The sequence below is a fragment of the Canis lupus genome, chromosome 18, assembly GCF_003254725.2.
Source record: "Canis lupus dingo isolate Sandy chromosome 18, ASM325472v2, whole genome shotgun sequence".
Classification (NCBI taxonomy): Eukaryota; Metazoa; Chordata; class Mammalia; order Carnivora; family Canidae; genus Canis; species Canis lupus.
This window is the reverse complement of record NC_064260.1, coordinates 46,421,244-46,446,965: the sequence shown is the minus strand read 5'-3', so window position 1 is coordinate 46,446,965 and position 25,722 is coordinate 46,421,244. Positions and strand designations below refer to the sequence as shown.

Here is a 25,722-nt window from a genome sequence, read left to right as displayed (position 1 = left end):
GGGGAGTGGGCTACAGAGCCAAGGGTGTGGTCTGTACAACGGGGTGGGGGATGTGAGATGCAGAATCAGGGGTGTGGGCTGTAGCACGAGGTGGGGTGGGACTGCAGAATAGGGTGGGGAAGTCGGGGGAGTGGGCTGCAGAGCCAGGATGGGGGGCCAGCTTCAGGTCTGGTCTGGGGCCGGGGTCATGCTGCGGAAGAGCCAGCAGAAAGCAGGAGGAAGGACGGGTGCCCCACCCCTGGGAGGATGCAAGGCTGTGGGTGAGGGATTTGGGGTTTGGTGGCAAGAGAGTGACATGAAAGGCCAGGCCACTGCGGTGGGAGGGGGAGGCCAGGAGGGCGCTGCCCCACCCAGGGTGTGGAGTGGAGTTGTGGGGGGGCGGGTCTCCCACTGTCCTTCAGGGGAATGGATGCCTCCTCCCCAGGGCCCAGTTCAGGACACGTTCTGTGCCCACCAGGGCTATGGGGTATAGTCAGTGTGGCCCACCCATCTCATCACAGGTGGACACAGAGGGCCTGAGACTCCACTGACCCTTCAAACAGGGGCCCAGGAGCAGTTTCATGGATGGGAGGGGGGCACTCCAGGCAGGGGGAAGCACTTAGCCCTGGGAAAGCCTGGGCGGCTGGCACAATGGGGTCAGCAAGGAGGGGTCAGCAGAACGGACCACATCCAGGGCCAGGGCGTGGGGGTCAGGGGCCGGGCAGGAGGAAGAAACCGAGACCCATGGCAGGAGAAGAGCACACAAGTGCTCAGAGAAACCCACGGGCAGCTGGGACCCGCGGTCACACGACCCGGCAAGCCCTCTACCCCCAGCCCCCGGGTATAGACACCAAAGAACCAGAAACAGGTGTTCAAACAAAAACTTGGACACACATGCTCAGGGTGGCACTACTCACAATGGCCTGCCGCCCTGCAATGGAATATCATGTGGCTTGAGAGCAGTGACATGTGACAGCTTCCCTTCCCCCCCCACCTCCCCCCCCCCGCGCCCCCCCGCCCCCCCGCATGGATGGAGCCTGAGACAAGATGGTGAGTGGAAGGAGCCCCTCCCAGAGGACCAGGCCCTCCACGGATCCACTTCCATCAAATGCCTGGAACAGGCCAATCCCTGGGGAAGGACAGTAGATCCCGGGCTGGCTGGGGCCCAGGAGGAGGATGGCTGGGGCTGGTCACTGCCCACGGGCACAGGGCTTCCCACACAGCAACCACAAGGTGCAGGAATTAGGAACAGTACAGACATACGAGGTACCACCAAACTGGACACTTTTAACTGGTTAAAATGGTACATTTCAGGTTACAATCAAATGATGCAGGCTCAAGCACACACGTGCCAAGAGGTCACCTCTGAGGTCATCTACCGGCTCCCACCTGGCTCTGCCCCCCGCCAGCCAGGTACCCCCAGGCCTGCCCCTCAGCCTCCTGTAAGAAGGCTGATGTCGCTGTTGGGGGGCTTCAGGGAGTGAGTCCACATAAGTGCCAGCACGTGTCTGGGGTCAACTCACAGTTAGGCTGACCCCCCCACGTCAGGACGGAGGACGATCCACCCGGGACCATGAAGACCGCCCCCCCCATTACGCCCCCTTCCTCATCCCTAACCTGAAGCCTGCCAGCTGCACGAAGCCGCCTGCAGGGGGTGCCAGGCTGGCAGGGCAGGGGCAGCAGCAGGTAGGGCAGCCTGTGTTCCTAATCCCTCAGTCCTGGGGGCTCACCCTGGCTGCCCTGCGCCACTTACCCCTAACACCGAGTGCCCTGACACAAGCACCCTCTGTCAGGCAGTGCCAGAGCTGACACGGGTGCAGCGCATCATGAGTGGTTCAGAGACATGAGCCCGGCTGCCCAGCCTCCTGTGGGCATACAGCGAACCTCAGTGCTCACTGCTTGCCAGCCTCCCTAGGGCCTGTCAGCTGGCTGCTGCAGCCTGGTCTGCTCAGCTGTAGAGTGGGGCGCTCCCCACAGACCAGGTGAAGGGGGGGGGGGCTCCCAGTGAGCAGGTGCAGATGCCTACCACACCCAAGCAAAGAGCACAGGCCCAGCTACTGCCCACCACCCGCGGCTCCTGCCCCCGGGCTTCACCGGCAGCTTTGTGAAAGAGGACGTTCAGTCCCGCAGCCACCAAGGTGAGGCTTCCCCAGGCCTCCTGGGGGCAAGGCCAAGCCCCTCCCAATCACCCTGCACCTGCCTGAGGGGCTCTGAGCTGGCAGCTATTGGGCCAGGGTCACCTTGGTACGCTGGTCCCTTGGCTCTCCCTGCTTGGAGATGAGCCTCCCCGGTGTCAGCACTTCACGTGCCCGGAGGCTGTAGATGGGCCCAGAGCAACACCCACGTGCCGGCTCAGTCCAACCATGCAAGGTGACCCACCATCTGCCCACGCCGGGCACCGTGCCGCCATGAGGGACGCGATTCCAGGCCCCATGGGAAACAGTCCTGCCCTCTTGGGGCCGTGACACAGCCCTCTGCAGCCTGGCCCCCAGAGCGGGACCTCTGGAGGCCCCCAACCCTCTGAGTCCCTGGCACCCACCCCCAGGCTCCCAATTTTCTTCCCAGTTCGGTGGTTTGCTACTGTCCAAGTCCCGGTGGGAAACCACAGGATTGCCTGGGGCTGCCCCTGGCACGTGGTCCCACACCAGCCTCCTCAGCCACAAGGGAACACTCTAGGGGTAGCACAATGAGTCAAGTTGTAGGTGGGAGTCTCCTGGGGTAAAGTGAGGGATAGAGGGCTGCAGGGGTGGGACCCCACTATGTCTGGTGGGTGCTCCCCGATGGAGCCCAAGACAGGGCACAGGGGCAGGAAACTCTGCCCCTAAAAGACAGACGCCGCTCGACTCAGCCTCACCCTACCCACACCCACCTCTCAACAAGAGTCCTTTCTTCATGGCCATCTGGGTACACTGGGGTGCTGGGGGCCCCTGTGGTGTCAGGGAAGCCCACGGTCAAATCTTGGCCCAGAGCTGAGAGCCCATGGCAGCCCCAGGAAGGTCAGGGTGTCCTCCCAACACCCTTGAGGACAGCACGGAACAGCTCTGCTCAAAGCACTATCACACAAGCTCCTCAAACAAGCTGGGGTGTGGCAGAACAGGCTCAGTCTCCTGTGCACCCCCAGACCAGGAAGGGGCCTGGGGAGAGGCGCAGCCAAGTGCACATGGCAGGCAGGAGCGTGAGTTGGCTACCAACGCCACCATCCGCTGTCCCCCCCCACCAGACACACTCACATCACAGGGGCTCCAACCCCTCAGCATGATCCCTCCCCTCCCAGCTGCTCCACCCACCCCATCAGAGACAGAGGCCAGCACCCCGGGCTCCAGCCCCCAACCCCCGACCTTCCCTCTCCATATGCAGGTGCCTTACTCTGGGGGGCACAGGCTGACCCTGGGGCTGTCCTGTCCCCTTCCTTCTCTGTGTAAGCGAGGATGCACACCCATGCACACAGGTGCACACACACAAGGCCACGATGTTGCTGAGGTCAAATACCAGGTCAGGCCCATCAGGGCCCCTGGGCCCTCTAAGTCCTGGGGACTCACAGTGTGTGGAGGGACATGGGGGCCCTGCTGGGTTTGCTGACCCTCCACCAACCCGCCTTTGGTCTCTAGCAGGTGGATGGGTGGGACACAAGGCTCATTAGTATCAGAGGCTCCAGAATCCCGGCCCCCAGTGCCGAGGTCGCATTGGGGGGTATGCACCTGCACACCCAGCAGGCTGGAGAACCAGCAAGCTGAGCGCTTGGAGGACATGCGGGAGCTGGGGGGCTCGCACCTGGCCGGGGGAACACACAGGGGCAGCAAGCAGGTTCCTCCCCACCCGCCCACAGGGCCAGCCCGGCCACATGCCCACACCCCGGTCCCCAAACTGGGCCCAACTCAGACGTCCTCCAGCTGGTAAACAGGGTACACCCACTCAGTAGAGCCCCACAAGGGAACACACACGCAACGACCCACATAAACCCAAGGACACGGTGCCGGGTGGAAGAAGCTGGACCAAACAAGTATCCACTGTGTGCTTCTGTTTCTAGAAAGTTCTACCAAAGTAAACCAACCCACAGAGCCAGGAGCGGATGGGTAGGGGGTGCCTGGGCTAGGGGCAGGAAGGAGGGGTTCTAACAGGCAGGAGACCTTTAGGGGGGTGGATGTGTTCACCCACTGACAGCCTCACGGTGTCCACACCTGCCCTCTGACCCGAATACACGTGTTGATCACGTGAGGCTGGCGGTTCAGCTGTTACACTGCAGTCGAGCTGCTCTGCAGGAGGTCACTTGGAGAAGAGTCCATGGCACGAGAAAGGTGAAGAGGCCAAGGGGAAGTGGCCATTTAGCAGCACTCACTCAGCCCCCGTGTGGTTCAGAGGCGGGCCTCCCCTCCCCCACAGCCTGATGGACTCTCAACGGCTCCAGAGCACCCGAGTCCAAGGACCACTTCCTGAGGCTGTGTCTGCCTTCCCGTGGCCCCTCAGCTGACCGTCCTGGGCATGCCACATCCTCTGTGACAGCCCAGTCGGGCCTCCACCCCCACCCTCATCCTGACCCCGCTGATCCAGGCCGAGGGCTGGCGGGGACAGAGCTGACACAAGAGCCAGCCCCGACCTCCTGGGGGTTCCCACCTGCTGCTGGACACTGGGATCCCTTGAGGGCATCCTCAGCTCAGCCCCACCCTCAGGAGCCACAGGGGGATGAACCCACTGCCCCCCAGGAAACCCATCCCACGGGCCTGCTGACCAACGCTGCCTGGCTCTCAGCCACAGCTCAGCTCCTCAGCTCAGGTCACCTCCTGCCACCATGTGAAGTGCCCCACTCAAGTCCAGCCTCCTTGGGAGCTGCCTCAGGCACCTGCAACCCTGAGCACCCTGCATATATACCAGCCCCCCACAGCCTGGGGAGGCCCCAGGCCACACACTGGGCCTCGCTCGGTACCGTGACCTGGGCCTGGCCCTGGCCCTGGAAGGAGAGGTGCATGCAGATGCCTGGGCAGGCCGGCAGTGAATAGTGCAGGACAGAGTGCCCCACTACCTGTGACCTGCCCGGAGCAGATGTGCAGGGACCCTTGGACCCTTTGGGCTTTGCAGGGTCCCACCTCCACCCCTGGGAGGTGGCCTCAGCCCGGCAGACTGCTGGCAGAGGGCACAGGCAGGCGGAGGTGTCCAGGCTGGCTCAAGTACAAAGGGATAGGGTATCAGGATGGGTCCACAAGGGCCCTCCCTGCCTGCTGGCCACAGGCCAGTCCCCCAGGATGAATGGCAGGCAGGCCGGCCAAGCCAGGCCTCAGCTGAGCTGGGCCCCACATCACACAAATTCAAAGACTCGGAACATCAGCAGTGATGGCGGCCGGGGCCCAGGTGGGCAGGGCTGGCTCAAGGCATATATGGGGGCAGCCAGAGGGCGGGCAAGGCTGGGGTGACCTCTGGGCTGTGAGGCTCCCACAGAACGGGCCTGTGACCACGGGCATCATCTCTGCAAACCCTGGGGATCTGACCTGAAAGTCCTGAAGCCCCAGCTACACACCATGCGGGCACCACACAGCCTGCGGTCAGCGGTCCTTGGGCAGCGAGTCCTGAGCAGCTGCATCTCCCTCATCCCTCTCCTCCCAGGAGCACCAATGGCCTCTCCTGGGTTTGCAGCACCCGCAGAAAGCACTAGCCCCGTGGGGCCTTGGGGCACCCGGGCAGCAGGCCACCGGACCACAGCCCTCCTCCCGACGGCGCCTGCTGTGCCCAGCAGGGGCACCCTGGGCCAGAGCTTCTCCCTGGAGGCCCCCGTGTGCTCACCTTTCCAACCCCTCGACACTCCTTAAGTCCAGATTCTGGACCCCACACTCGGCCTCCCAGGGGACAGCGGGGCCAAGCTTGGAGGTGGTTGTACTGCCAAAACGTGGAGGCAGCAGATGCTAGCGGTGTGTGGCGGGCACCAGGCGGAGGTCGCTGCGGGCACCTGCAGGGCACCGCATGACCCCCAAAGAGCAGGTCCGCCCCGCCCCACCCCCAGGGGCAGAGCTGGAAGCTGGAGGAGCCCTGGGCCATGATCCTGTCCCCGGATAAGATGGGTAGAGGCCAGATCACTGCCTACCCTCCCCCCACCCCTACGGCAGGAAGTCTCTCCCGGAGCCCACCTGGCAGGAGCCCCTGGGCAATGCAGACCAGCGTTCCTGCAGCCTAGCCTTGGGGGGCATCTGACAGTAAGTTCCCCAAAGGGCTTTCTGGCTCCCGGGGGCCCCCAGGCAAGGCAGACCCACAGGCCCCTCCCCTCCCCCCCACACCCTGAGGCCAGGCACATGCCTGCTGCCATCCCAACTCCCACTCTGCAGAGCAGAGCACATCAGCAACACCAGCCAGACCCTCAAGCATCTGCAGAGGGCAGCCCCAGGACCAGGAGGGAGGACCCCGCCCCCCCCCCACACACACACACACACACTCTGCTTCCTTCACGCCTCTTGCCTTGAGCCCTCTTCCTGCAAGTGGGACCCGCGCCAGGGAACACCTCTGTGTGGAGAGCCCAGGCCTGGGGGCACCAGGGGGCCTCCCCGCCACAAGCATCCTGTCCAGGCAGCAGGAGTCCCCTTGTCAGGCCACGGCATAGAGCAACAGGGCCACCGCAGGCCTGCGTCTCCTTTGCTGGGGGGGGGGGGGGGGCATGTCACTGTCCAGCCTTGCAAGTGACATGTCCTGGGCAGACGCCTCAGTCGATCACCTGGGGCACCTCGAGATGGCTGGTCCCAGCCTGGGGCAGGAGGGAGCAGCACCCTCCCTCTCTCCACCCCCACTCTGGGGAGGCAAGCTGAGGCCGTCACCAGCTCCCCCGGGGACGGTCAGGTTATAAGCCGGGCAGGTGCCACCAGGAACCATCCAAATCCAGAACAGCCCGGAAAGGCTCAGCCCCTGCCAGGCTGACGATGACCTTGCCAGCTCCCAGGAGGCACGGTTGTTGAGCAGCTGGGCTGTGCTGTCCTTCCCAGGGACGGCCCAGGCTTTGAACCTGATGGCAAGCTGGCCCGACCCACGCAGTGGCATCAGGGTGCACACCGGTCTCTGCCCCTACAGTGACCCCCTCCAAAAGCTTCTCTCCAGTCCAGATGCTGGCAGCCGGGAAGGTGCCTGGAGGAGCACAGCAGGGGGAGACAGATCACTGAGCCCACCACCTCCTATAGCCCTGCCCTGCCCTACCCCGCCCCGCCCCTGGGCAGGCTGGGACAGTCTCCCCAATAGCAGGCCAAGGACTTGCCAGGAGTGTCCCTGGCTCAGGCCCAGCCACCCTGGGAACATGCAGGTCAGCACGGGGAGAGGCTCTCCCTGGGCCTGGGGAGGGAGTCTAGCCTGACACCCAGCAGGCCTCAGCTCTGTGCCCCAGGGGACGGCCTGTCCCATGCCCAAGGCGGGGGGAGCAGGGCCAGAGTGAGGGTCTGGCATGGGCTACGGTGCTGCCCAGAGCAGCTCGGGGAGTACCCAACAGAGTCCCATAACAGGGCCAATGCCAGCCCTGTCCCCTACCAGCTGTGCAACACCGAGCACGTGCCTGTGGACCCCCATAGCCTTGACCCTACGGAGGTAACCAGTGCTAGGATGCCTCGGCCCTGGGGGAAACGGCCCTCCAACTCTGACCTCTGACAGGCCGGGCCACAGACGAGTCAGTGGTGTCCGGCCACATGGCTGGACACAGCGCAGCCACCCACCATCACAGCGTCTTGCCCTGAGCCTGAGGCTTTCCTCCTGGACAGGTGACCAGGCTCCTGGGTCTGTCCCACAGGGGAGGGCCATACATCCGCTGTGAGCCTGCGTCTGGGTCCTCCTTCCCTCCCCCAACGGAGCTGGCTCTCTTCATCTCTGGGCCCAGCCCCCATTACAGGTGTCCTGCCCCCACCCTGATCCCCCTATGAGGGGTCAGCCCCACTGTCCTTCCATCCAGCAGAAAGCCCTGCAGGTCACCGCAGACCGGGGCCAAGTGGGGCTCCCACCACATGCCATGTGCTCCTGACCCCATGAGCCTTGCATTTTCTCCATGAGAGAAATCAGGGTCCCCCACATGGTAGCCCTGCCTGCCCCATACAAGCCCCACCCCCCAGGGCCCCCCAAGACAGGAGGACCCAGGCCAGTCTGGGACCCGATCTGCAGACAGTGCTCAGCGTCCGCCAGGTACCCTTCTGGCCCGTATCTTGTTCAGCCTGCCTCAGGATGGCCAGAAGACACTCGGGGGCCACAGAAACCCCCTTGGGGGTCCTCTTGCTGCTTATTTTAATGACCTACTTATCAGCCAATATTTTTTTTAATTTTTTATTTATTTATGATAGTCACAGAGAGAGAGAGAGAGAGAGGCAGAGACACAGGCAGAGGGAGAAGCAGGCTCCATGCACCGGGAGCCCGACGTGGGACTCGATCCCGGGTCTCCAGGATCGCGCCCTGGGCCAAAGGCAGGCGCCAAACCGCTGCGCCACCCAGGGATCCCTCAGCCAATATTTTTTAAGTAGAAAATTCATTTCAGTAAAAGTTGAAAAAATGTCAACACCCGGGGTGGCTGTGAGAAAACCGTCCTGATCCGCTTAGAATCAGGCTGACCATTTTGGCCATCGGCGGCCAGAGAGCCCCGCTTCCCTGTGTGGGTCAAGCCCAGTCCATGTTCCACTTGTCCCAAGGGTTCTGACCCAGCTGGGCCCAGACTTGGCCTGTCACTGCCACCACCTGGATGGTGCTGCCCTGCTGCAGAGACGGGGCCCGTCATCCTGGGGCCACAGTGAGTAACCCAAACCCAGTGCCCGACAAGGAGCTCCCGCGACAGAAGCCCTTCGGGTGCCGGCTCCCATGTCCCCTGTGATGGGTTTGCTGAGCAACTCCTGGGAGGCGGCCCCTCTGGGGAAGGGTCCTGCACTCAGTGGGTGGCAGCCAGGGACCCGCTGACCCCCTCCCAGGCAGTGTTCTGGGGTCTCAGGAGGCAGAGGGGCCGCTGCTCTGAGACTTGAGTCTCCCCGATGTGGGTTCGGAGCTCCCTGAGTGTCTGTGTCGTCCCAGCATGGGGGGCGGGGGCGTGGGGACAGAGACTGCCGCCCCCACCTCACCCCTGCCCCAGCAGAGACTGGAAAGGCCTGTGGATGCTCTGGGTGCCTGGCAGAGGCCTGATAAGAACAGAGAGGCGGGGCCTACCCCGGGGACAAGGCCAACCCGCCCGCGGAGCCCCCAGCTGCCCATCCCCCTTCATGCCAAGGGCAGCCAGAACATTCCAGGGCTGCCCGGGAGGTGCTGCGTCTCCGCGGAGCTCCACACTGGGACCTTGAGCAGGCCCTGATCCAGGGGGAGGCACGGGGCACGCAAAGCAGCCTCAGCCCCCGGGGACCTGAGGGGCTCTGAAAGGCCTCCCATTTCACCCGCTGCCCAGCGAGGTAGGGATGGGCCTCTCCAGGGACACAGGGAGGTCATCTGGTCACCCAAGGGCACACGGCAGGTCAGGCATGAGCCAGGGGCAGGATGTCAGGACCCCCCCACCTCGGATCATGTACAAGCCAGGGCCTCCTCGAGGCCACCTGACTCCCCACACCTCCCGAAGACCCCAGCCCTGGGCTCTCCCACCCTGCCCTCCAACAGGGGCTGGAGAGGCTCAGATCAGGTCAGGAGCCTCACTCCTAAGACCCCGTGTGACCACTGGGCATACTGGGAAGAATCTGACCCCTGGCAGGGTCTCCGTGTCCCCTCCACCACCGGGCGCCTCCAGCCTCTCACCTCCAGCCCCTCACCAGCAGCGGCCACCCGCCCACTGGCCCCACCCACCCCCTTGCCGTCCGGCCACCCTGAGCTGTGTGGTTCTCGGGCAGGGTCACCCATGGAGCTCCCACCAACCTGGGTCACAAGCTCCACAATAGCAGGATGTGTCCCCTTTGTCCTCCCTGTGTGCCCAGGGCACATGGCAGGAGCAGAGAGCACTGCAGGACGGTGCTGGCTCATCACTGGTAACAGTGGGCTCTTGGGGACCTGGTGGGAGGCCACCCCGACCAGAGCAGGTACTGCCTGAGGTGTCAAGAGACAGTACATTCTAGAAACTGAGGCCTCTGCGGGGAACCCCGTGGCAGGTGCAAGGCTCAGGATGAGGGAGGTCAGAGGAGGCAGCAAGTCCAGAGTCAGCACCAGGGACCACAGCCCAACCCAGGCCCCACCGGCCACCCACACACATGCCCAGTGCCAGGCGGCCCCAGGGACAGCATAGCAACCCACCCACACCCCCATTTATCTAGAACCCAGGCCTCCAGCCGGCCTCCCATGGCCCCCACAGCAACGTCCACAAAGACGGCCACTGGCTCCGGAGTCACGAAGGGGCAGCACAGCGCTGGTCCCCTCCCAGGACTGAGAACATCCTGCCACCTTCCGAGTCCCAGGCTTTGGCCAAGTTGACCCAGCCCTGCTGACGGAGCATCCACCCACCCCAACCACAGTGGGCGCCTGCGGGTGCTGGAACCAGTCGCCTGTCTGCCTGTTTGTACATCTGTCTGTCCAAACATCCATTCGTCCACTGTCTGTCCCTGCTTCCATTACCCACCTGCCCCCTACCTGTCCCTCCGTCCATTATCCCACTGTCCATCTATCCGTCCCCCATCATCTTTCCTCCCACCTCTCGGGGGCCTGCGCGGCCACAGGGGCGCACCACTCTCCCTTACTCTGCGGCAGCCACGATCCTCACATGCTCGGGAGAGCTGACAGGTCAGCTAGGAGCCCGGCGGGTCAGACACCCCCACACAGGGGGCCAGTCAGGCACCACAGCCATGAGGGACACTGCTCCCCCAGGGACCACCGTGCCCCACGCTGCAGGGCTGTGAGCACCAGACACGCACCCACAGACCTGGGACAACTCTGGCATCACCTTGAACATGAACCACAGACTAACTACACGTGGAAGAAGTCTACGACCTGTTGAGAAGGAAAGTCCTGAGCGCTGTGGAAACGCCGTGGCCTGTACGACGGGAACGGGTGTGTGCCTGCCAGCCATCACAGACCCAGGGAGGGGACCTGGGGTCCCAGGGACCCGGTGAAGGAGGGAGGGCCCCGTGTGCCACCTGGGACCTTTCAACAGAGACGTGTTCCCGGCAGGACACAGGTCTGGAGATGAGGGGTGAGGCCCAGGGCGGACAGTTCAACAGCCACAGTTCAGGGCAGGTGGCCGTTAGAGACACATACATGGCCATGACCTCCTGTGGCCCTCAGATGAGCCCAGCCAACTGGGCCTGCTGTTCACGGCCCTCCAAGGCACCCCACCAACCCCTCCAGCTCACCTGCCCAGACCCAAACTCCACCCTGGCACCTCACCTTGGCTCCCCAGGTCTCCTCCCAACCTTTCCCCAGCCCACATCTCTGATGGGGTGGGGGGGGCACTCTGACTCCTTGCTGTGTTACACGCATCCTTTGTCCTCGTGTCCATGCAGGCCACGCAACCCTAGGCTCTATGCGGAGCCTCTGACCTCACGCCAGCAGACACCATGGTGCAGCTATGGGGGCCACAGAGTACCCACCACTGTCCACAAGGACACCTGGTGCCCCCGGCTTACGGCCAAGGGGCCGCAGGGAGTCTGGGGGCTGGATGCGGACTTGGACCTCCTGCTCTGGATCCCCCGCCCCAGGAAAAGGAGGGAGCCTCTGGCAAAAGAGACCCAACAGCCCCCAGCACTCCCAGCTGGGCTGGCTCACCAGGAGGATGTGATGAGGCCAGCAGCCAGGCCAGCGACGCTTGGCTGGAAAAGGCACACGTCCTGCTGAAGGAGACAAGGTTTAGTCAGGGCCTGGCGCTGGGGTCGCACGATATGGTCAGTCTGTAGGATTCTCACAGAATCTTTTGATCCAAATGCCTGAATTCCTCACGTTCTTATTTCTTGGTCTTTGATTTGTGGATGAAATCAGGCCTTTGTCTGATAGAGGGTCCCCCAGGTGGGATTTGGCAGGGGGCACGCCCCGTGCTGTCACTTTGCATGCCCTGCCGGCCCCGCTGCTTCTACCAGGCTTCTGTTCGCATCTCGAGGCTTCATCACGTCTACTCGTCTGTCTATTCTGGTAGGAAAGCGTCTGGGCCTGCTTTGGAGAGGCCGCCAGCCACTGTCACACTCCGTGCTGGACCCAGGCCCTCACCAGGACCCTGGGGTCACCTGCTCAGGGAGCAGGTGGGGTCCCGAAGAGACACGACCTCACCTACTATTTGGTTTCCCTGAGTCACACGTGGGGAAGCCGGGACACGCCCATTACTCACTGGGGGCACAAAATAATACATTGCTTCCAAAGGGGACTGCTGGGTTTGCCCCTCGACAGGAGGGATGAGCTCAGGGAGTCAGAGTCCTCACGATGCATATCAGTCCGCTGTGACCATCGCTCTGGGTTGTCACATCTTAACCAGGGGCACACCTTCACGTTGTCGCCGAAGCCTGGTGATATGGCCCCTAGAGGTCTTTGGCGACCATCCCGCCTTCTAGTGCAATGGGATCCACCTGCACCTCTCCCGCCCCATACCTGAATGCAGCCACATGTCTGGGAAGGATGGGACCTCTCGGAAGATGGCAGAGGGGCCGCCGTCTGTGAGCTGGGGTGCTCCAGCTCCTTCCAGCCAACAGAAGAATAAACTTTAAATATAAAATCATGAGGAACATCTCCTGATACCTTCTCTTCCTAATGCAGGCAGGATGGGTTTTGCTTAACCTCCTCTAACTTAGGTTGGCTTTTTCCTCTCAGGCCAAAAATCTTGGCCATCAAGGAGGCCAACCTAATTGCTCATTTGCCTTAACCCACAGATCCCGTGCACGGGCTTTGGAATAAATGAAACTGGTGCCATCACAGCTGAAAATCCTGAAACCACGTGGTTTCAAAGTCCGCGCTGTCATCGGACAAGGAACACTCAGATCCACATGGGTTCCACTGTGTCCCTCCGTCTCTCTAGAGGTCACTGTTGTAGGAGCCCTGGGCCGGCCTCCCACCCCTTGACTTTCCTCACATAAAGCAAGCACCTGTGTGTTTGCGCCTCCTCCTTGACTAGAGGAGTCGTAGCTTGTCTGTGACTTTCACTCCCTGGGGTTTTTTCACTGAAAATAGATCCTGGTAATCACTCCATAGAAGCATACAGGGATCACACTCCTCCCTCACATCTGCTCAAGACTCCGCGCACAGTGGACAGATGCAGCCGGTCCTCACTGCGGGCACCTGGATCTTCCCCGTCTTTCTCACTGTCAGAAGGAGAGCTTTAACAGACAGCTTGGTGCACCCGTATTTATTTTCCTGCTTGTTTTTTTTTGGGGGGGAGGGTGGTTTTGTTCTGTTTTGGCCAATATTTTCAAGAGAGGCCGCAGGACATAGGGTTGCCGCGGCAGGGGGTAAATGCACGCAGACAGGCCTGCAGGAGGAGTGCAGTCTCCCCGAGCCTCAGAAACACCAGAAGGTTTGGGGGAGTTGTGCACGCCGGTGGGGTCCTGCTCATCCGATGGCACCTAGCATGTCACATCTGCTCCATTCTGACCTTGAGCACCTTCCCACTTCAGGACCCGGGAGCTGTGCTCACATCTCTTGTGCACCTGCCGTGGGGTCCATGGGCTTTTGTGTACTCAGAAGCTCCTTCGTTATTAGAGGTGAATCGTCTGCTATTAGAGGCAATCCCTCTCCCAGATTTTGTCTTTTGCTGTTCTTACTGGCACCGGGACCACACGAGGGTTGTTTCTCGCACAAACTTCACCTTCACGCGCCTGGCTCTGGAGTCCCAGAGGAGCCCCCGCTGTCTTCAGTGTGCTCGGGTTCCACCTGAGGCCTGCGTGGGCCTCTCCCTCAGGGCCTCTGCTGGCCCGCGGACTGAAACACCAACTCTCCCTCTCCCACCAGAGAGGTGGACTGTGTTTTGGCTATGTTTTCACCTAAAGTTGAGTCTGTATGCGGGTTTTTTTTTTATCCTGTTCGCTGTTTATCTGCCTGGGCATATGTCAGCTCTGCACTGTTTTAATTACCCGAGCTTTACATTTTATAATATTTTGAGCTGCCCCAGCCAAGAATGCAGATGTGACTTTTATAAGCGACCAGCTGGAGACGTCATGGAACAGAAAGCCAAACCACACGACCCATCAAGATTAAATGTTCAAAGCACGTGGTTCCCCGGGCACCGCCTGAAGCTCTCCTGGGCTCCCCCAGGGGCCCCCGGCTACCCTGTCTGCCATGTGGGGGTACTCCTGGGAGGCGGTGGCCTGTCCCCTGGTCCAGGGCTGTTCCTGGTTGCCTGTCCAGGTGGGCAGGTGATAACCAGCCTGCAGCTGAAAGCAGCAGCCCCTGGTGGGACCAGGTGGGCTGGGCAGCCTCCATTCAGAGAGGTACTCCAGGGCTGAAGGGAGCTGGGGGCATGGTGGCAGGGGTCCAGCTGGCTGGGCCTTCACTCCTGTTTTCTCTCTGTGGACCTTCGCTGTGTAGGCCTTAGCAGCAAAGCCAACAGATGAGGCAGAGGAGCCACTGTTCTGAGCATCCTTTCAGGGTCAGAGGATGGTATGGGAAGGGAGTGGAGAGGGCCCCCCACCCTGGGGCACTCAGAGGGGAAGCCCACAGCCCCTGCTTCTCAGGGACGTGGCACCTGATGGCAGGGGGTGGCTGTCAGGGCTTTATGGAGGCGGCAGAGGGAGCCTCTGCAGATTGCAGGCAAGGGTGGGTGGAAGTGGGGGTGCCTGAGGACACACACTGGATGTGACTCCGGGAATAAGACCCCACCTTGCTCGAAGACGTTAGCATCACACAAACTTCCAGGCAGAAGTAGAGCAGCTTGTAGGGGCTGCAAGAGCCAAGTGGCTAGACCTGTTTCCCCACAGGGAAGTAGCTGAGCAGAAAAGGGGAGTAGGGACCAGGTCCAGAGCCCCAGATGGGCAGGGATGGGCCCCCTGATCTGGGGCTGGTGGACGGGCAGCAGGTCAGGGACCTGTTCAGAGAGTTCTGTCCACCACCCTCTCTGGCTGCCCAGGACCCTCCATGGGCAACGTCACCGTCCCCTGGGCTCACACATGGATCCTTCACCGGACAGGCTTCTGCAGGGGGCGCAGGCCCTCCTCGGGACACGTGCTCGGTGCCCAGATCCTCTGGAAGCACCGCTCCGCAGGTGGGTAGCAGACTCCCAGGCCCCAGGCCCTCGCCCCTGGACAACCATTGGACAGCAGTGCCATGGCCACAGCCTGAGGACAGTGCTCCGAAGCGTACCCCACACCCTCTCAAACGCCCCAGCGCCTGCGGGACTCTCCTGCAGTGCTTTCCGAGTACTCCCTTCTCCCAAGCTCAGGAATGCCGCAGGATATAAATACCCACAGACGGAGATCATCAGGCCCGGCCTGTCTGTGGGCTCCGAGCTGCCAGGCAGCAGGCTGACCGCCACGGCACAGGCCGCAGGGGGCCTGGGCTTCGGAGGCCGGATGCCAGGTGACCCTCTTGTGAGTGTCCCCATCCCGGCTGACTGCCAGGCGAGGGAGGACGGTGACAGCCCCCAGTGGCCCTGCCCACCCACTCACTCGGACCTCCAAGAGCAGCAGAGCCATCAGGGGCCGGAGCTCTGGGGAAGGGGTGGCAGAGGAACAAGGCAAGGCTCTGCCTGGGGCAATCCAGGAAGGCTTCCTGGAGCAGAAGCCAGTGGTTCTGGGCAGCAGGACTGTAAGGAAGAGACCTTGAAGCAGCCAGATGAAAGGCCTCCAGAGGTTGATGGGTACACCCAGCCCACAGGGGGATCAGTCCTAGGACGTGCAGAGGGTCAGTTTACCAGCCAAGATGGTACCTCCAGGCTGGGCCTTGCCTGGATTCCCACTCCCCCCTCCCCCGCCGCCCAGTGGTACCTCCCCTCTCCTTCTGTGACAAATGGGTCAAAATCACAACCACAACCCCCTGCCACCCAAGGGGGCCTCAGCAGGCCCACCTAGATTCCAGCCCCAGCTGGGGAAAGGAACTGCAGGCTTCTGAGTCCAACAGCCTTGGGCACACACCCCACTATGAGGCCTTGGGCACATCACCTCCCCTCTCTGAGCCCCCAAGGTTTGCACACAGCACCACTCATCCCCCTCCACTTGCACGGGGCTTGAGTCACGTAGTGTCACTGGGGGTCATCCAGACCCCACACCTGCTGTCAATAGAGACCACCCTGCCCTCCATGACATTGGGGTTGCTCACAGCACCCAGGAGTCCTCGGGACAGAAATTGGTGGCCATCACTGCCCCCCAGGAAGAGGTGTGGACGGTCACCCCCTGTGCCCTCGGGACCAGGGCCACCTCCTCCATGCTCTGACCCTCACTCCAAGGAACTTTCTCTCTGAGAGTGGAGCCAGACCTGCCTGGCCTGCCACACGGTAACCAAATCCACGGGGTGTGAGTTCAAAAGGTCTTGATGGTGCAGTTCTCGCGGCATCCTCTCCTCCAGCCACAGGGGCCAGGAGTACAGGGCTTCCAGAAGCTTCCATGTGGCATCTCCCCAGGGCCCACATGATGCGCCCGCCCTGCGATCCTCCTAGCCTGGTACATGCTCCTTGCAGACCGCTGTCCTTGGATACCATCTCCCACTTCACAGGGGCCAGATGTGAGTCCCAGCCACAACAATCTCACCAGACAACAGGGTCTTGAATCACAAAAGATATCACACCGGCCAAAAGCTGGTTTTGAACGTGAGTCTGAGAAGGGCCACAGAGCTTACCTGTGCCCATTTTCCAGCCAGGGCCCCCAGCAAGAGCAGCCACTCAAGCCCAGGACCCATGCGTCTGCACCTCTCTATTCCAGATGTGCTCCTGGAGCAGCAGGCACCCCTCCCCTGGGAGCTGGCGAACAAGGACACTTGGGTCCCAGATTGCTGGCCCACACCTGCCTTCTAGCAGCAGCCCCAGAGCACGAGGGCCAGGGAACCCCCATTCGTGCCAGCAAAGGTGTCCAGCACCAGAGGAGGGACGATGGGAACTGGCTCTTGCAGTTGGAGGCTTCTGAGTTCCTGACTCCTTGAGAAGCAGGGATGGAACCCGGAACCCTGGAGGATGCGGTGCCCCAGGCTCTGGCTGCTTAGCTCCACAGGACCTGTTTCCAGCCCTGCAGCTGCTCACCGTTCCCAGGACAGCACATGGCAGGGGCTGCTGCATTTGCACCCATGACATGCTGGTTCCTGGGCCCCAGTGCAGCCCCACCAGGCAGGGAGGGGCAGGAGTGCCCTGGGATGGCCCTCGCAAAGCCTCACAGACGCTCACTGTCCCCCCATCCTGGAGGCCGAAGCCCGAGGGGCAGGCAGGTGGGGTCCTCCTGAGGCCTCTGTGTGTGTTTGTGTGTGTGTGTGGTGTGTGTGTGTGTGTGTGTGTGTGGATGGCCATGCTCTCCCTGGGTCCTCACGGGGTTTTCTCTCTTCATGTGTCTGTGTCCTGACCCACTCTTCTCGTGAGGACCCCAGTGACCTCATGTTCCCTTTATCACCTCTTTGGAGGCCCTGCCTCTACGTGCAGACACATTGGTAGGTCCCAGGCATCAGGGGTTTGACACAACTGTCTTAACCCAAGCAAAGGGCACCTGTGTGATCGTGAGTGTACACTCCACCATTTACACCACACACAACAGCCCATCTTGCCATCCCCAATGGCCAGGCCCTGACACCTCAGTCCCCCCGTCCCTCCTCGTCACAGGCAGGTCACCCTGTGGGCACTGAGCAGCCCAAGACACCGCACGTCTGTCTTCTCTGGGACGGCCCCCCACCCCTCACCCAGCCCCATGACACCCTGCAGCGTGGTAAGGTCCCAGGGTGGGGGCTGCAAGCGCAAAGGAGTCCCTTTATCCCTCCAGCACCTTGGCACTCCACAGGCGCAGGCAAAGCCCACAGGCACTGAGCCCCCGGGAGCCTGATTCGGGTCCAGGCATAGGCGAATGTTCCCTCCTATCTGAGCAACCCTACTGGAAGGCACGAGCAGCCTGCCAAGCCTGCCACAGAGGAGGGGATGCACACTCAGAGAGCCAGGCAATGTAGTGAGGCTGCCCAGCCACGGACAGTGCTCAGACACGAAACCTCGTCCCCCATCCAAGCTCTCAGCACTGCCTGGCCACCCCACATCCCGCACTATGTGGCCTCCTGGCCCCAGGCCCCGCTGTGTGCACAGAGCTCCAAAATCTTCCACCCCTGGACTGTCCCCTGTCCTCCCACTGTCCCTGTGGCCTCAAGGCTTTTCCACTCCCAGGCTGATGACCCTGACATAAGGGATGCCTACGACGCACCCCCCCCCCCACACACACACACACACACGGCTAAGCCAGGCCATGCCCGGGAAGGAGATAAAAGACTTCACCAGAAACTGGGGCTGAGGGACAGGTGGAGGGGGTCCAAAGGGGACAGAGGGGAGAGATCAGACATCATCTCCCCCCAACCCTGCCCACCACGCAGCCCAAGAAACCACTAGGCTGACTTCCAGCGCGTCAATGATTAACACCTGCTCGTTGGGAGGTGCTGCCAGAGGCACCTTGGGAACCCAGGAAGGGCAGGGTGGCAGAGGGTGGCGACGGGAGCACCCAGCTAAGTTTAGGAGCCAGGGCCCTCCCCACTCTCCTGAGGCCCTCCCTCAAACCTCTCAGCTGCACCTGATCTCCAAACATCAGGGCTCAGGTACGGATGTTGCCTGTTGGGGGAGCTCTGCACCTGCCCCGCAGGGGCTCATGGGAGCTGAAAGAGCTGGGTGCCCAGGCCAAGCAGCCACAGTGGTGGGAGGGGTGGCAGGAGGTGGGATGAGGAGCAGCTGGGACAAGACAAGAGTCTGCCCGTGTCATCCTGCTGTTCCCAAGAGGTTGAGGTGGGATGAGGCGTGGAGGGGAGCCTGGAGAGAAGGTGGGTGAAGAGGGAGGAAGAGGGGAGGCTGGGTTCCTCATGGCTTTCACCAGTCAGGGGAAGGACAGGGACCCCTGAGGGTATACGAGGGAGGAGGGGGCCCAGCCCAGGGGCCAGAGGTTGCTATGACAACCCTGCTCCCTCCTCCGTCTGGGCATCTCCCCTACCTGCCTGGCTCCACTGAGGCCCACTAGCAAGGAGACCAGGACCCCCAGGCCCTCAGCTCGATGGGAAGCCGCCCCACGATGAAGGTGAGGACACCAAGGATCTGGGAAGTCTGGGGGGGCTGGGCGGGGGCAGGAAGCCCGAGCAAGCGGGAGGCAGAGTCCTGCTCCCTGACCCCAGCGGCCAGGGCAGGCCAGGCGCACACAGGAAAGGCTGCTCTCCTGGCGGCCGGCCGGAGTAGGGGTTCCCCGAAGAGGAGAGGGACAGGATATCCTGGCCCGCTTCCCCAGCTGCGCCTGGGAGAGTGTGCCCAGCCTTGCAGGGCCCACGAGGACGGTGGCTCCCACGTCCACCCACCTGGCCAGGCGCTTCAAGGCCAGGGAAGCAAGCCTGGCCGGCCTCGGCAACAGTCCTGCCCCTTCCACGGTGTGGCTCTGCAAGGACGGGGCTTTCTCTCACCCCACCTCGGACGCCTCTGAGAACCACAGCCAGGGCCACGGTGGCTGCTGTCCACCCCTCTCGTGGGGCTGCAGCCTGGCCCCGACCACTCAGCCACAGGTCACTGTCACAATCTCAGCTAGAAGGCCAGGTGCCCTCAAAGTCTGGCCAATCGAGAGTGTCCAGGGCCTACTATCCTCCTGGAGACATTAGGGGGCAGGAGGCACCTTCCCAGGCCCCAGCTAAGCCACAAGCCCTCCTGTCCAGGGTCGCCCCTCAGCCCCAGCCCGCATCGGGAGAGCCGCAGTGGGTGTCTACGCCCAGGACCACGGCACACCTCTCACACGGCAGGGCCCAGAGCAGGAAATGACTGAGCCAAGGGCACACAGCCACTCCAGGAGCATCCCTTCCTGGCTCGCCCCCGCGGGGAAGACGTTCAGCCACTATCCTCAGAAGCCACCCCTGCCCGCCCGCTCCTGCGAAGGCCAGGCAAAGGCGACTCTGCTGAGCAAACTTCCGAGAGCTAAACAATCAGAATCAGGAAGAAAACACAAGTGTAAGCAGAGACTTCCTCTGGGGCGCGGCGAGTCCTCTTCCTCCACACGGCACCGCCACCGCCAGGGAGCCCGGGTGACACGCACCCACGGGCCTGTACCCCCAGGATTGAAGCCTGTGGGGCTTCTGGAGGCCCCCAGCCCTGGCAGCCACCCAAGGGTGGGGGCACTGCAACACCACCTGGAGGCCCTCTGGGCTTGCCTCCCTGCCTTCCCCCTGGATCCGGCGTGCAGGGCTCCAGGACAGAGAGGCGGCAGGCAGGGTCTCCTCCAAGGCCTAGCCATAGAGTCCATCCCACCCTGGGCGTCTCAGGCCAGGGTTAGGAGGCAAGCAGCCCGTGTGCACAGGGGCACCCACAAGCCTGACCCTGGCAGGGCAGCGACACAGCCAGGGTCTGACGCAGGGGACCCCTTGGGGTCAGTGCACCCACATCTCCCTAAGCCCTGAGACAAGCCTCTGCTGCAGCTGAGGGCAGAGCCCCCACCCCACCCACATCAGCCATGTCATGGTCATGCACCCTCTGAACTGTGGAACCTGGGGGCCAGGGTGGGTTAGAGGTGAAGACTAGGGCCCTCTCTGCCTCTAGGGACACAGTCCTAAAGACCTGTCCCTGTGACCTGCACGGAGGGCCGTGACCCTGCTACCACCTCTGCTCAGAGGAGCCAAAGTGTGAGGCTGAGTCTGCCCCACCCCGGCCTGCTTCACCTTCCCAAGACAATGCTCCCAGCCAGCCAGGGCCTGGCTCCCGTTGCATCCCTGGGGACCCGGTGGCAGTGCCGGCAGGAGAAGAAAGGGTTCTGACTGCGCCCCCCAACCAGGTCTCTCCCAGCCTCCAGCCAGCAGGGACCAGCACCTGTCACTACCAAAGGGAAAGAAAGCAGAGGGAGCCCCCCAGCCCCACCATCAGTGTGGGGACGGCCACGCCAGGGCTCACGGGCCAAGGGCTGGCAGCGTACCAAGAGGATTCGGGCTGGGCAGCCAGGAAGTGGAGCCGAGGAACGGCAGGGGAGGGCTCCGGGGCAGGCAGCGGGGAAGGTGGCCCTGAGGAGGTAACTTCCTTGTACCCCCACCCCTGAGGAATGGAGCGCCCTGCCCCCCGCAGGCATGCCCCAGCGGGCATCAGAGCCACCTGGGTGAGAGCAGGTCAGGTGCTGCCGAGGGTCCGCTGTCTCCTGGCCCACAGCTGCCTCCAAAGGAGGGTTAGAAATGTGGATCCAGCCCCACCCCTCCCCGGAGCGCCTCCAGGGTCCCCTGCATCAGGAGCTCGGGTCCCTGAAGGGGGTGGGGCCTTCCCCACAGCCACACTGACTCCCCTGGCACAGGACACTCCCCACACATGGCCTGCCTTGAGCTGGGACCCTCCCCTCCTGGGGGCTCCTGAGTCCCAGATGCCCCACGACCCTGAGGAGTTCTGTCTGCTGCACCCAAGGGCAAGCTCCCCCTGGTGCACGTCCTTTCCCAGAAGGATTAACACCTGGACCGTCCTTCCAAGGAGGCGTGCAGCCAACTTCTGGGTTGGGGCAGCCTCCCCCTGCCCCGCCCCGCCACATGCCTGGGCAGAGCCAGCGGGGAGCTCCCCGCCCCCCCCCCCCCCCCCCCGCCAGCCACCCCAGGGTCGGACACCCCCCTCCAGGGTCAGACCCACACCCGCCCTGAACTTCAAGGGACAGGCTCCTCAGAGTGGCTGTTGGCCCCATTAACCTCTTCTTCCCTCTTGGCCTCTCTGAGTGGCAGCTGGCACGGTCCCCGCGGCAGCAGGTGGCACGAGACAGGGTCCGTCCCCGCGCCGCACCCCCCACCCCAGCCCGCGGGAAGCCCCGTGCCCCGCCCGCGCCGGGGCCAGACTCACACTGCGAAGTGGTAGACGAAGCACTTCCAGCCGGTGGGACGCTCGAGGAAGTTGTAGACGCGGCCCTGGATGTGGGTGCGCGCGAGGAGCGGGCGGCGCGCGCTGTAGATGGAGACGCGCGGGTCCAGGCTCACGGGCGGCCGCGCAGCAAGGTCGGCGGCGCTCGGGGGCGCGGCGGGGGACGGGGGCGGCGCGGACCCCGGGGCGCCGGGCGGCGCGATGGGTGCGTAGAGCGCTCCGCCCGCCGGGCCGCCCTCCGCCAGCTCCAGCGAGAAGGGACACTTCTTGGCCAGGCCCGCGCTGCCCCGCCGGGAGCCCGGCAGGCGGCCGCAGCCCCAGCGCTTCTTGTCGGGCCTGGGCGGGGAGGAGGCCGCGGCCATGGCCAGGCTGGGCCCGCGGGGGGCCGGCGGCGGCGGCACCGGGAGCTGTGGCGAGGGCAGGCGCCGGGGGCGCAGTGCGGGCGGCCGGCGCTGCCAGCCGGGGCGTGGGGGCGGGGCCGGAGGGGGTGGTGGCCGCGGGCCGGTCCCCGGGGATGGCGCGCCCCGCCCCTGGCCAGACGCCCCGCCCGGACCAACCGGCGCTCCGGGCGCCCTAGCCCGCGGGCCTGCGCCCACCTGCTGCTCCCGCCCTTTCGCCTCTGCTTGCTCCCCCCGCCCGGCCCCGCGCCTTCCGCGCCTCGGCTCTGCCCCGTGTGCGCCCACGTGCGCGCCCCGCCCCCCACGCCCACCTGCTACTCAGGAGCCCCCAGCTGAGCCGAGGAGGAAGGCCAGGGGCACAGGTGCAGCTGCTGCAGACCGCCCTGCCCCGGCAGGAGAGCAGACAGGGTAGGGCACCATAACCCACTTCACCGGAGAGAGGCTGGGATAATGGGGAGAAGGCGGCACCCTAGGGCACCCACAGACTGACCCTCTTGACACCAGGGGGCGGCCTGTTAGCTCCTCCAACACTTTGACCACCCTCTTCCCTGTGCCCGCCCACTGTGGGTGGGGAAAAATGCGGTCTGGTCAGTGCCCACTAGGGGCCATCCACCCCAGGAGGCAAACCTGGGCCATTGTGGGTCAGGGACAGCCATAGGAGCCCTGCCCATGGGCGATGTGGGGCCTACTGGAGGTGGCCGGTCGGGGGTGTAGGCAGGGTTTGATTACGGGGCAGGTCATGGCAAGGTGTTTTTGAGGTCCTGGGGACATGCAGAATGGATGTCTTGTCCTCCTCGAGCTCTGCCCTGGGCTTGACACTGCATCCCAGGGATTTCCCCGGATGCCAGGGGCAGGGTGTATAGAGGTGGGATGGGATCAGGTTTGCGAGGTCTTGCACACTGCCTCTGGTCATTTTCTGGGCTGGCATTTGGTTCCCTGCATGCTGGGGTGCAGGAGTTGGGGGTGCTGAATAAACAGCCTCTCTCGGGACATTGACGGGGCAGAGGGATAACCGCCCGGCCATCGTTCAAGGGACAGGTCACTTACCAGACACTTCCCAGGTCTTCACTGAGCACCCCAGGCTGATTTATTTCATGTACCCCTCAACCATGAGAAAACCAGCTTCCATTGGATAGAGCGAAATTCTGGCCCTTCACTCCCCACACCTGGGATGGTGCCCACACGCAGCCACCTGTTGGTATTTGCAGAAAAAGGAACGCAGTGGGTCCCAGCCCGCTCCAGGGAACTGGGGAGACTCCAGGGCCCCTGAGGCCAGGAAACCTTTCTGGGAAGCACAGCAGCGCGGCTACAAACCCACAAACCGGCAGGCAGCCAGCAAGAGTCTGCGTCCACAGAGCCCCAGGGGACAGGCGGGGCCCACCGCTGGCATTCACTCAATACTTTCTGAATGAATGCACCAGGAACAAGCCCTGTCTGCACATCCACATCCCAACCCAAAGGGGGAAGATGATCTGTTAGTGGGTGGTGTTGGGACAATCAGAGAGCTGTGGAGGAAGGAAAGAAAATAAAACAAAAAGTGTGGGTCCACCTCACATGCACACACAGGAATGGGTTTGGAAGGCTTAGATATAAAAGTCCAGGTGGGGTCACATGGATTCTGTAAGACAGTCTTGGGGAATTCCGCAACCACTTGAAGGCCGGGAGGGAACTTGCATCCTACTGTGCTTGAAATCGAGACAATAGCTGAAATTAGCAAAGTCAAAAAGACCAATGGGCCCCCGGAAAGAGTCTTTACAACTTACCTGGCAGGTAAAGGATTAACAGCACCGGCTTGTTCAAGACATTGAAAATCAGATAGGCAATGGCAGGCGGCCTAGGACGCGAGAGTTCACAGCTTAGGGGAGCTTGTGATCTTTGCACTTATGAAAAAGTGAGCGACGTCACTGCTAACGCGAAAAATGCAAATTAAAAGTACAGGCCGATACCATTGCCCCCCTATCTGATTGGAGGGCATCCAGACATTTGACGGCCACGGCCACACATCCCGCAGGTCCCGCAGGCAAGGCCCCTGGGGAGGGGGGTGGGGGACGGTGCTTCGGCATTGCCAGCGGCAGGGTCCCCGGGTGCACTTAGCAAATGGCCCAGTAGACCCTTCGGGTTAGTTCCACTCCCAGGAACGACCCAAAGACCGGGGAAAATAGGAAGTGACACATGCTGTGCTCCTCTCCTCAGAAAACATCACAGACAACAAGAATATCCCTCCCGGGAGCTGCCCCGTGCTCAGGCACAGCCACACAAGGTCGCCTGCGGTCAGCATTTTCGCCGGCGTTCCTAGGACCGAGGATCCCAAGGAACCGCGTTGTCACTAACAACCTCCGTGTTGTTACTCTGGGATTGTGTACATGATGTTAGACCCCTTAGGAGCGAAGATTTTGAGCATGAGAGATATGGAAGGATGAAACCAGGGAAGTACGGAGCAATCCTTAAATCTGAATCAGGAACACGGGAGTAAAGCACTGGGCTCTTTTATCTGAAAACAAAATTACTCTCCGTCCACCAAAAAGTTTCAGGAAGGGCCCACCCACAGAAGGACGACCAGAGCAGGGGAAAGAACCATGCAGTAAAAGACATCCCATATCTTAAAAAAAACATTCATTCATGACGATGCCACAGAGAATCCTCTTGACCTTTTGCTGGTTGCTAGGGCTCATTATTCTGAAAGTGGGTCTGGAAGGGCCGGTGGCCTGGCTCCTGCCCGCCCCGTTGGCACTGGTCTTCAGGGGGAAGCAGCACAGGTGCTGGAGGTGTGCACTGCACTACTTCCTCCTGCTGTTGTGGGTTGTGTGATGTCGGGAATGGCTTTGAAGCAGTCGGCAGGGTGGGGTGGGGAGTCCGGGCAGAGATTAGACCCAACTGCCTCTGAATTGGCCATTGTTGAGCTGGCCGCTGACTGAGGTCACAACATGACCAACTTTACTTTTTTATATGTCTCCTTATTTTTAAAATTTTAACAGGTCACCACTCAAGCACCTGGGGAGGCTTTTCAGAGGCCAAGGTGGGGGGAGAAAGTGAGGGGCACTCAGGGAGCCCTGAGCCACACAGGTTTCCACTCTGGGGGCCCTGGGCTGTGGCAGGGGGACTCTGGGGTGCATAGGAGGCTGGCCGGGGTCCAGGGGCGGGGGGGTTGCTGCTGAGAGCTCCCTGCAAGCTCTGAGGAGCTGGTGGCTGCCTGAGGGGAGGACCCAGGACCTGGGCTGGTGGGTGGGAGCTGGGGCAGTGGGGCGGAGCTGGGCGTGCGGGCATAGCGAATGGGGCTGGGACGCACTGGGCTCAGGTGAGGAAAGACCCAGGGTCAGGGTGAGGCCAGGGCCAGCCCTCGGGAGCAGGAAGTACCAGCTTACCAGGCCCCCTCTGGAATGCCCCTCCCGCCCACAGCCCCCTCCCCAGGCTGAGCCCTGCACTCAGCTTCCCTCCGTGGCCTCCGCACCCTGCAACCCACCCCACATTCTTTCCCTGGGGCCGGAGGGCTGTCAACATTTGGGTAAACTGAGGCTGGTCACAGGGTATGGG

At 62.6% G+C, this 25,722-nt stretch overlaps 2 protein-coding genes across 3 annotated transcripts in view; one reads left to right on the top strand and one right to left on the bottom strand.

Moving 5' to 3' along the window:
- KCNQ1 (potassium voltage-gated channel subfamily Q member 1) overlaps positions 1-22,170 on the bottom strand; it is a 324,161-nt gene extending 301,991 nt beyond the window's left edge. For both annotated transcript variants that reach the window (XM_049096377.1, XM_025451838.3), the window contains exon 1: positions 21,776-22,170. In XM_049096377.1, the coding sequence (XP_048952334.1) occupies positions 21,776-22,155 (380 nt within the window). In that variant the 5' untranslated portion in view covers positions 22,156-22,170. The remainder of the gene's footprint in view (positions 1-21,775) is intronic.
- The window catches only part of TRPM5 (transient receptor potential cation channel subfamily M member 5), a 27,985-nt gene continuing 24,416 nt past the window's right edge, over positions 22,154-25,722 (top strand). The window contains exon 1 of the mRNA XM_049096304.1: positions 22,154-22,599. Coding sequence (XP_048952261.1) covers positions 22,154-22,599 — 446 coding nt within the window. The remainder of the gene's footprint in view (positions 22,600-25,722) is intronic.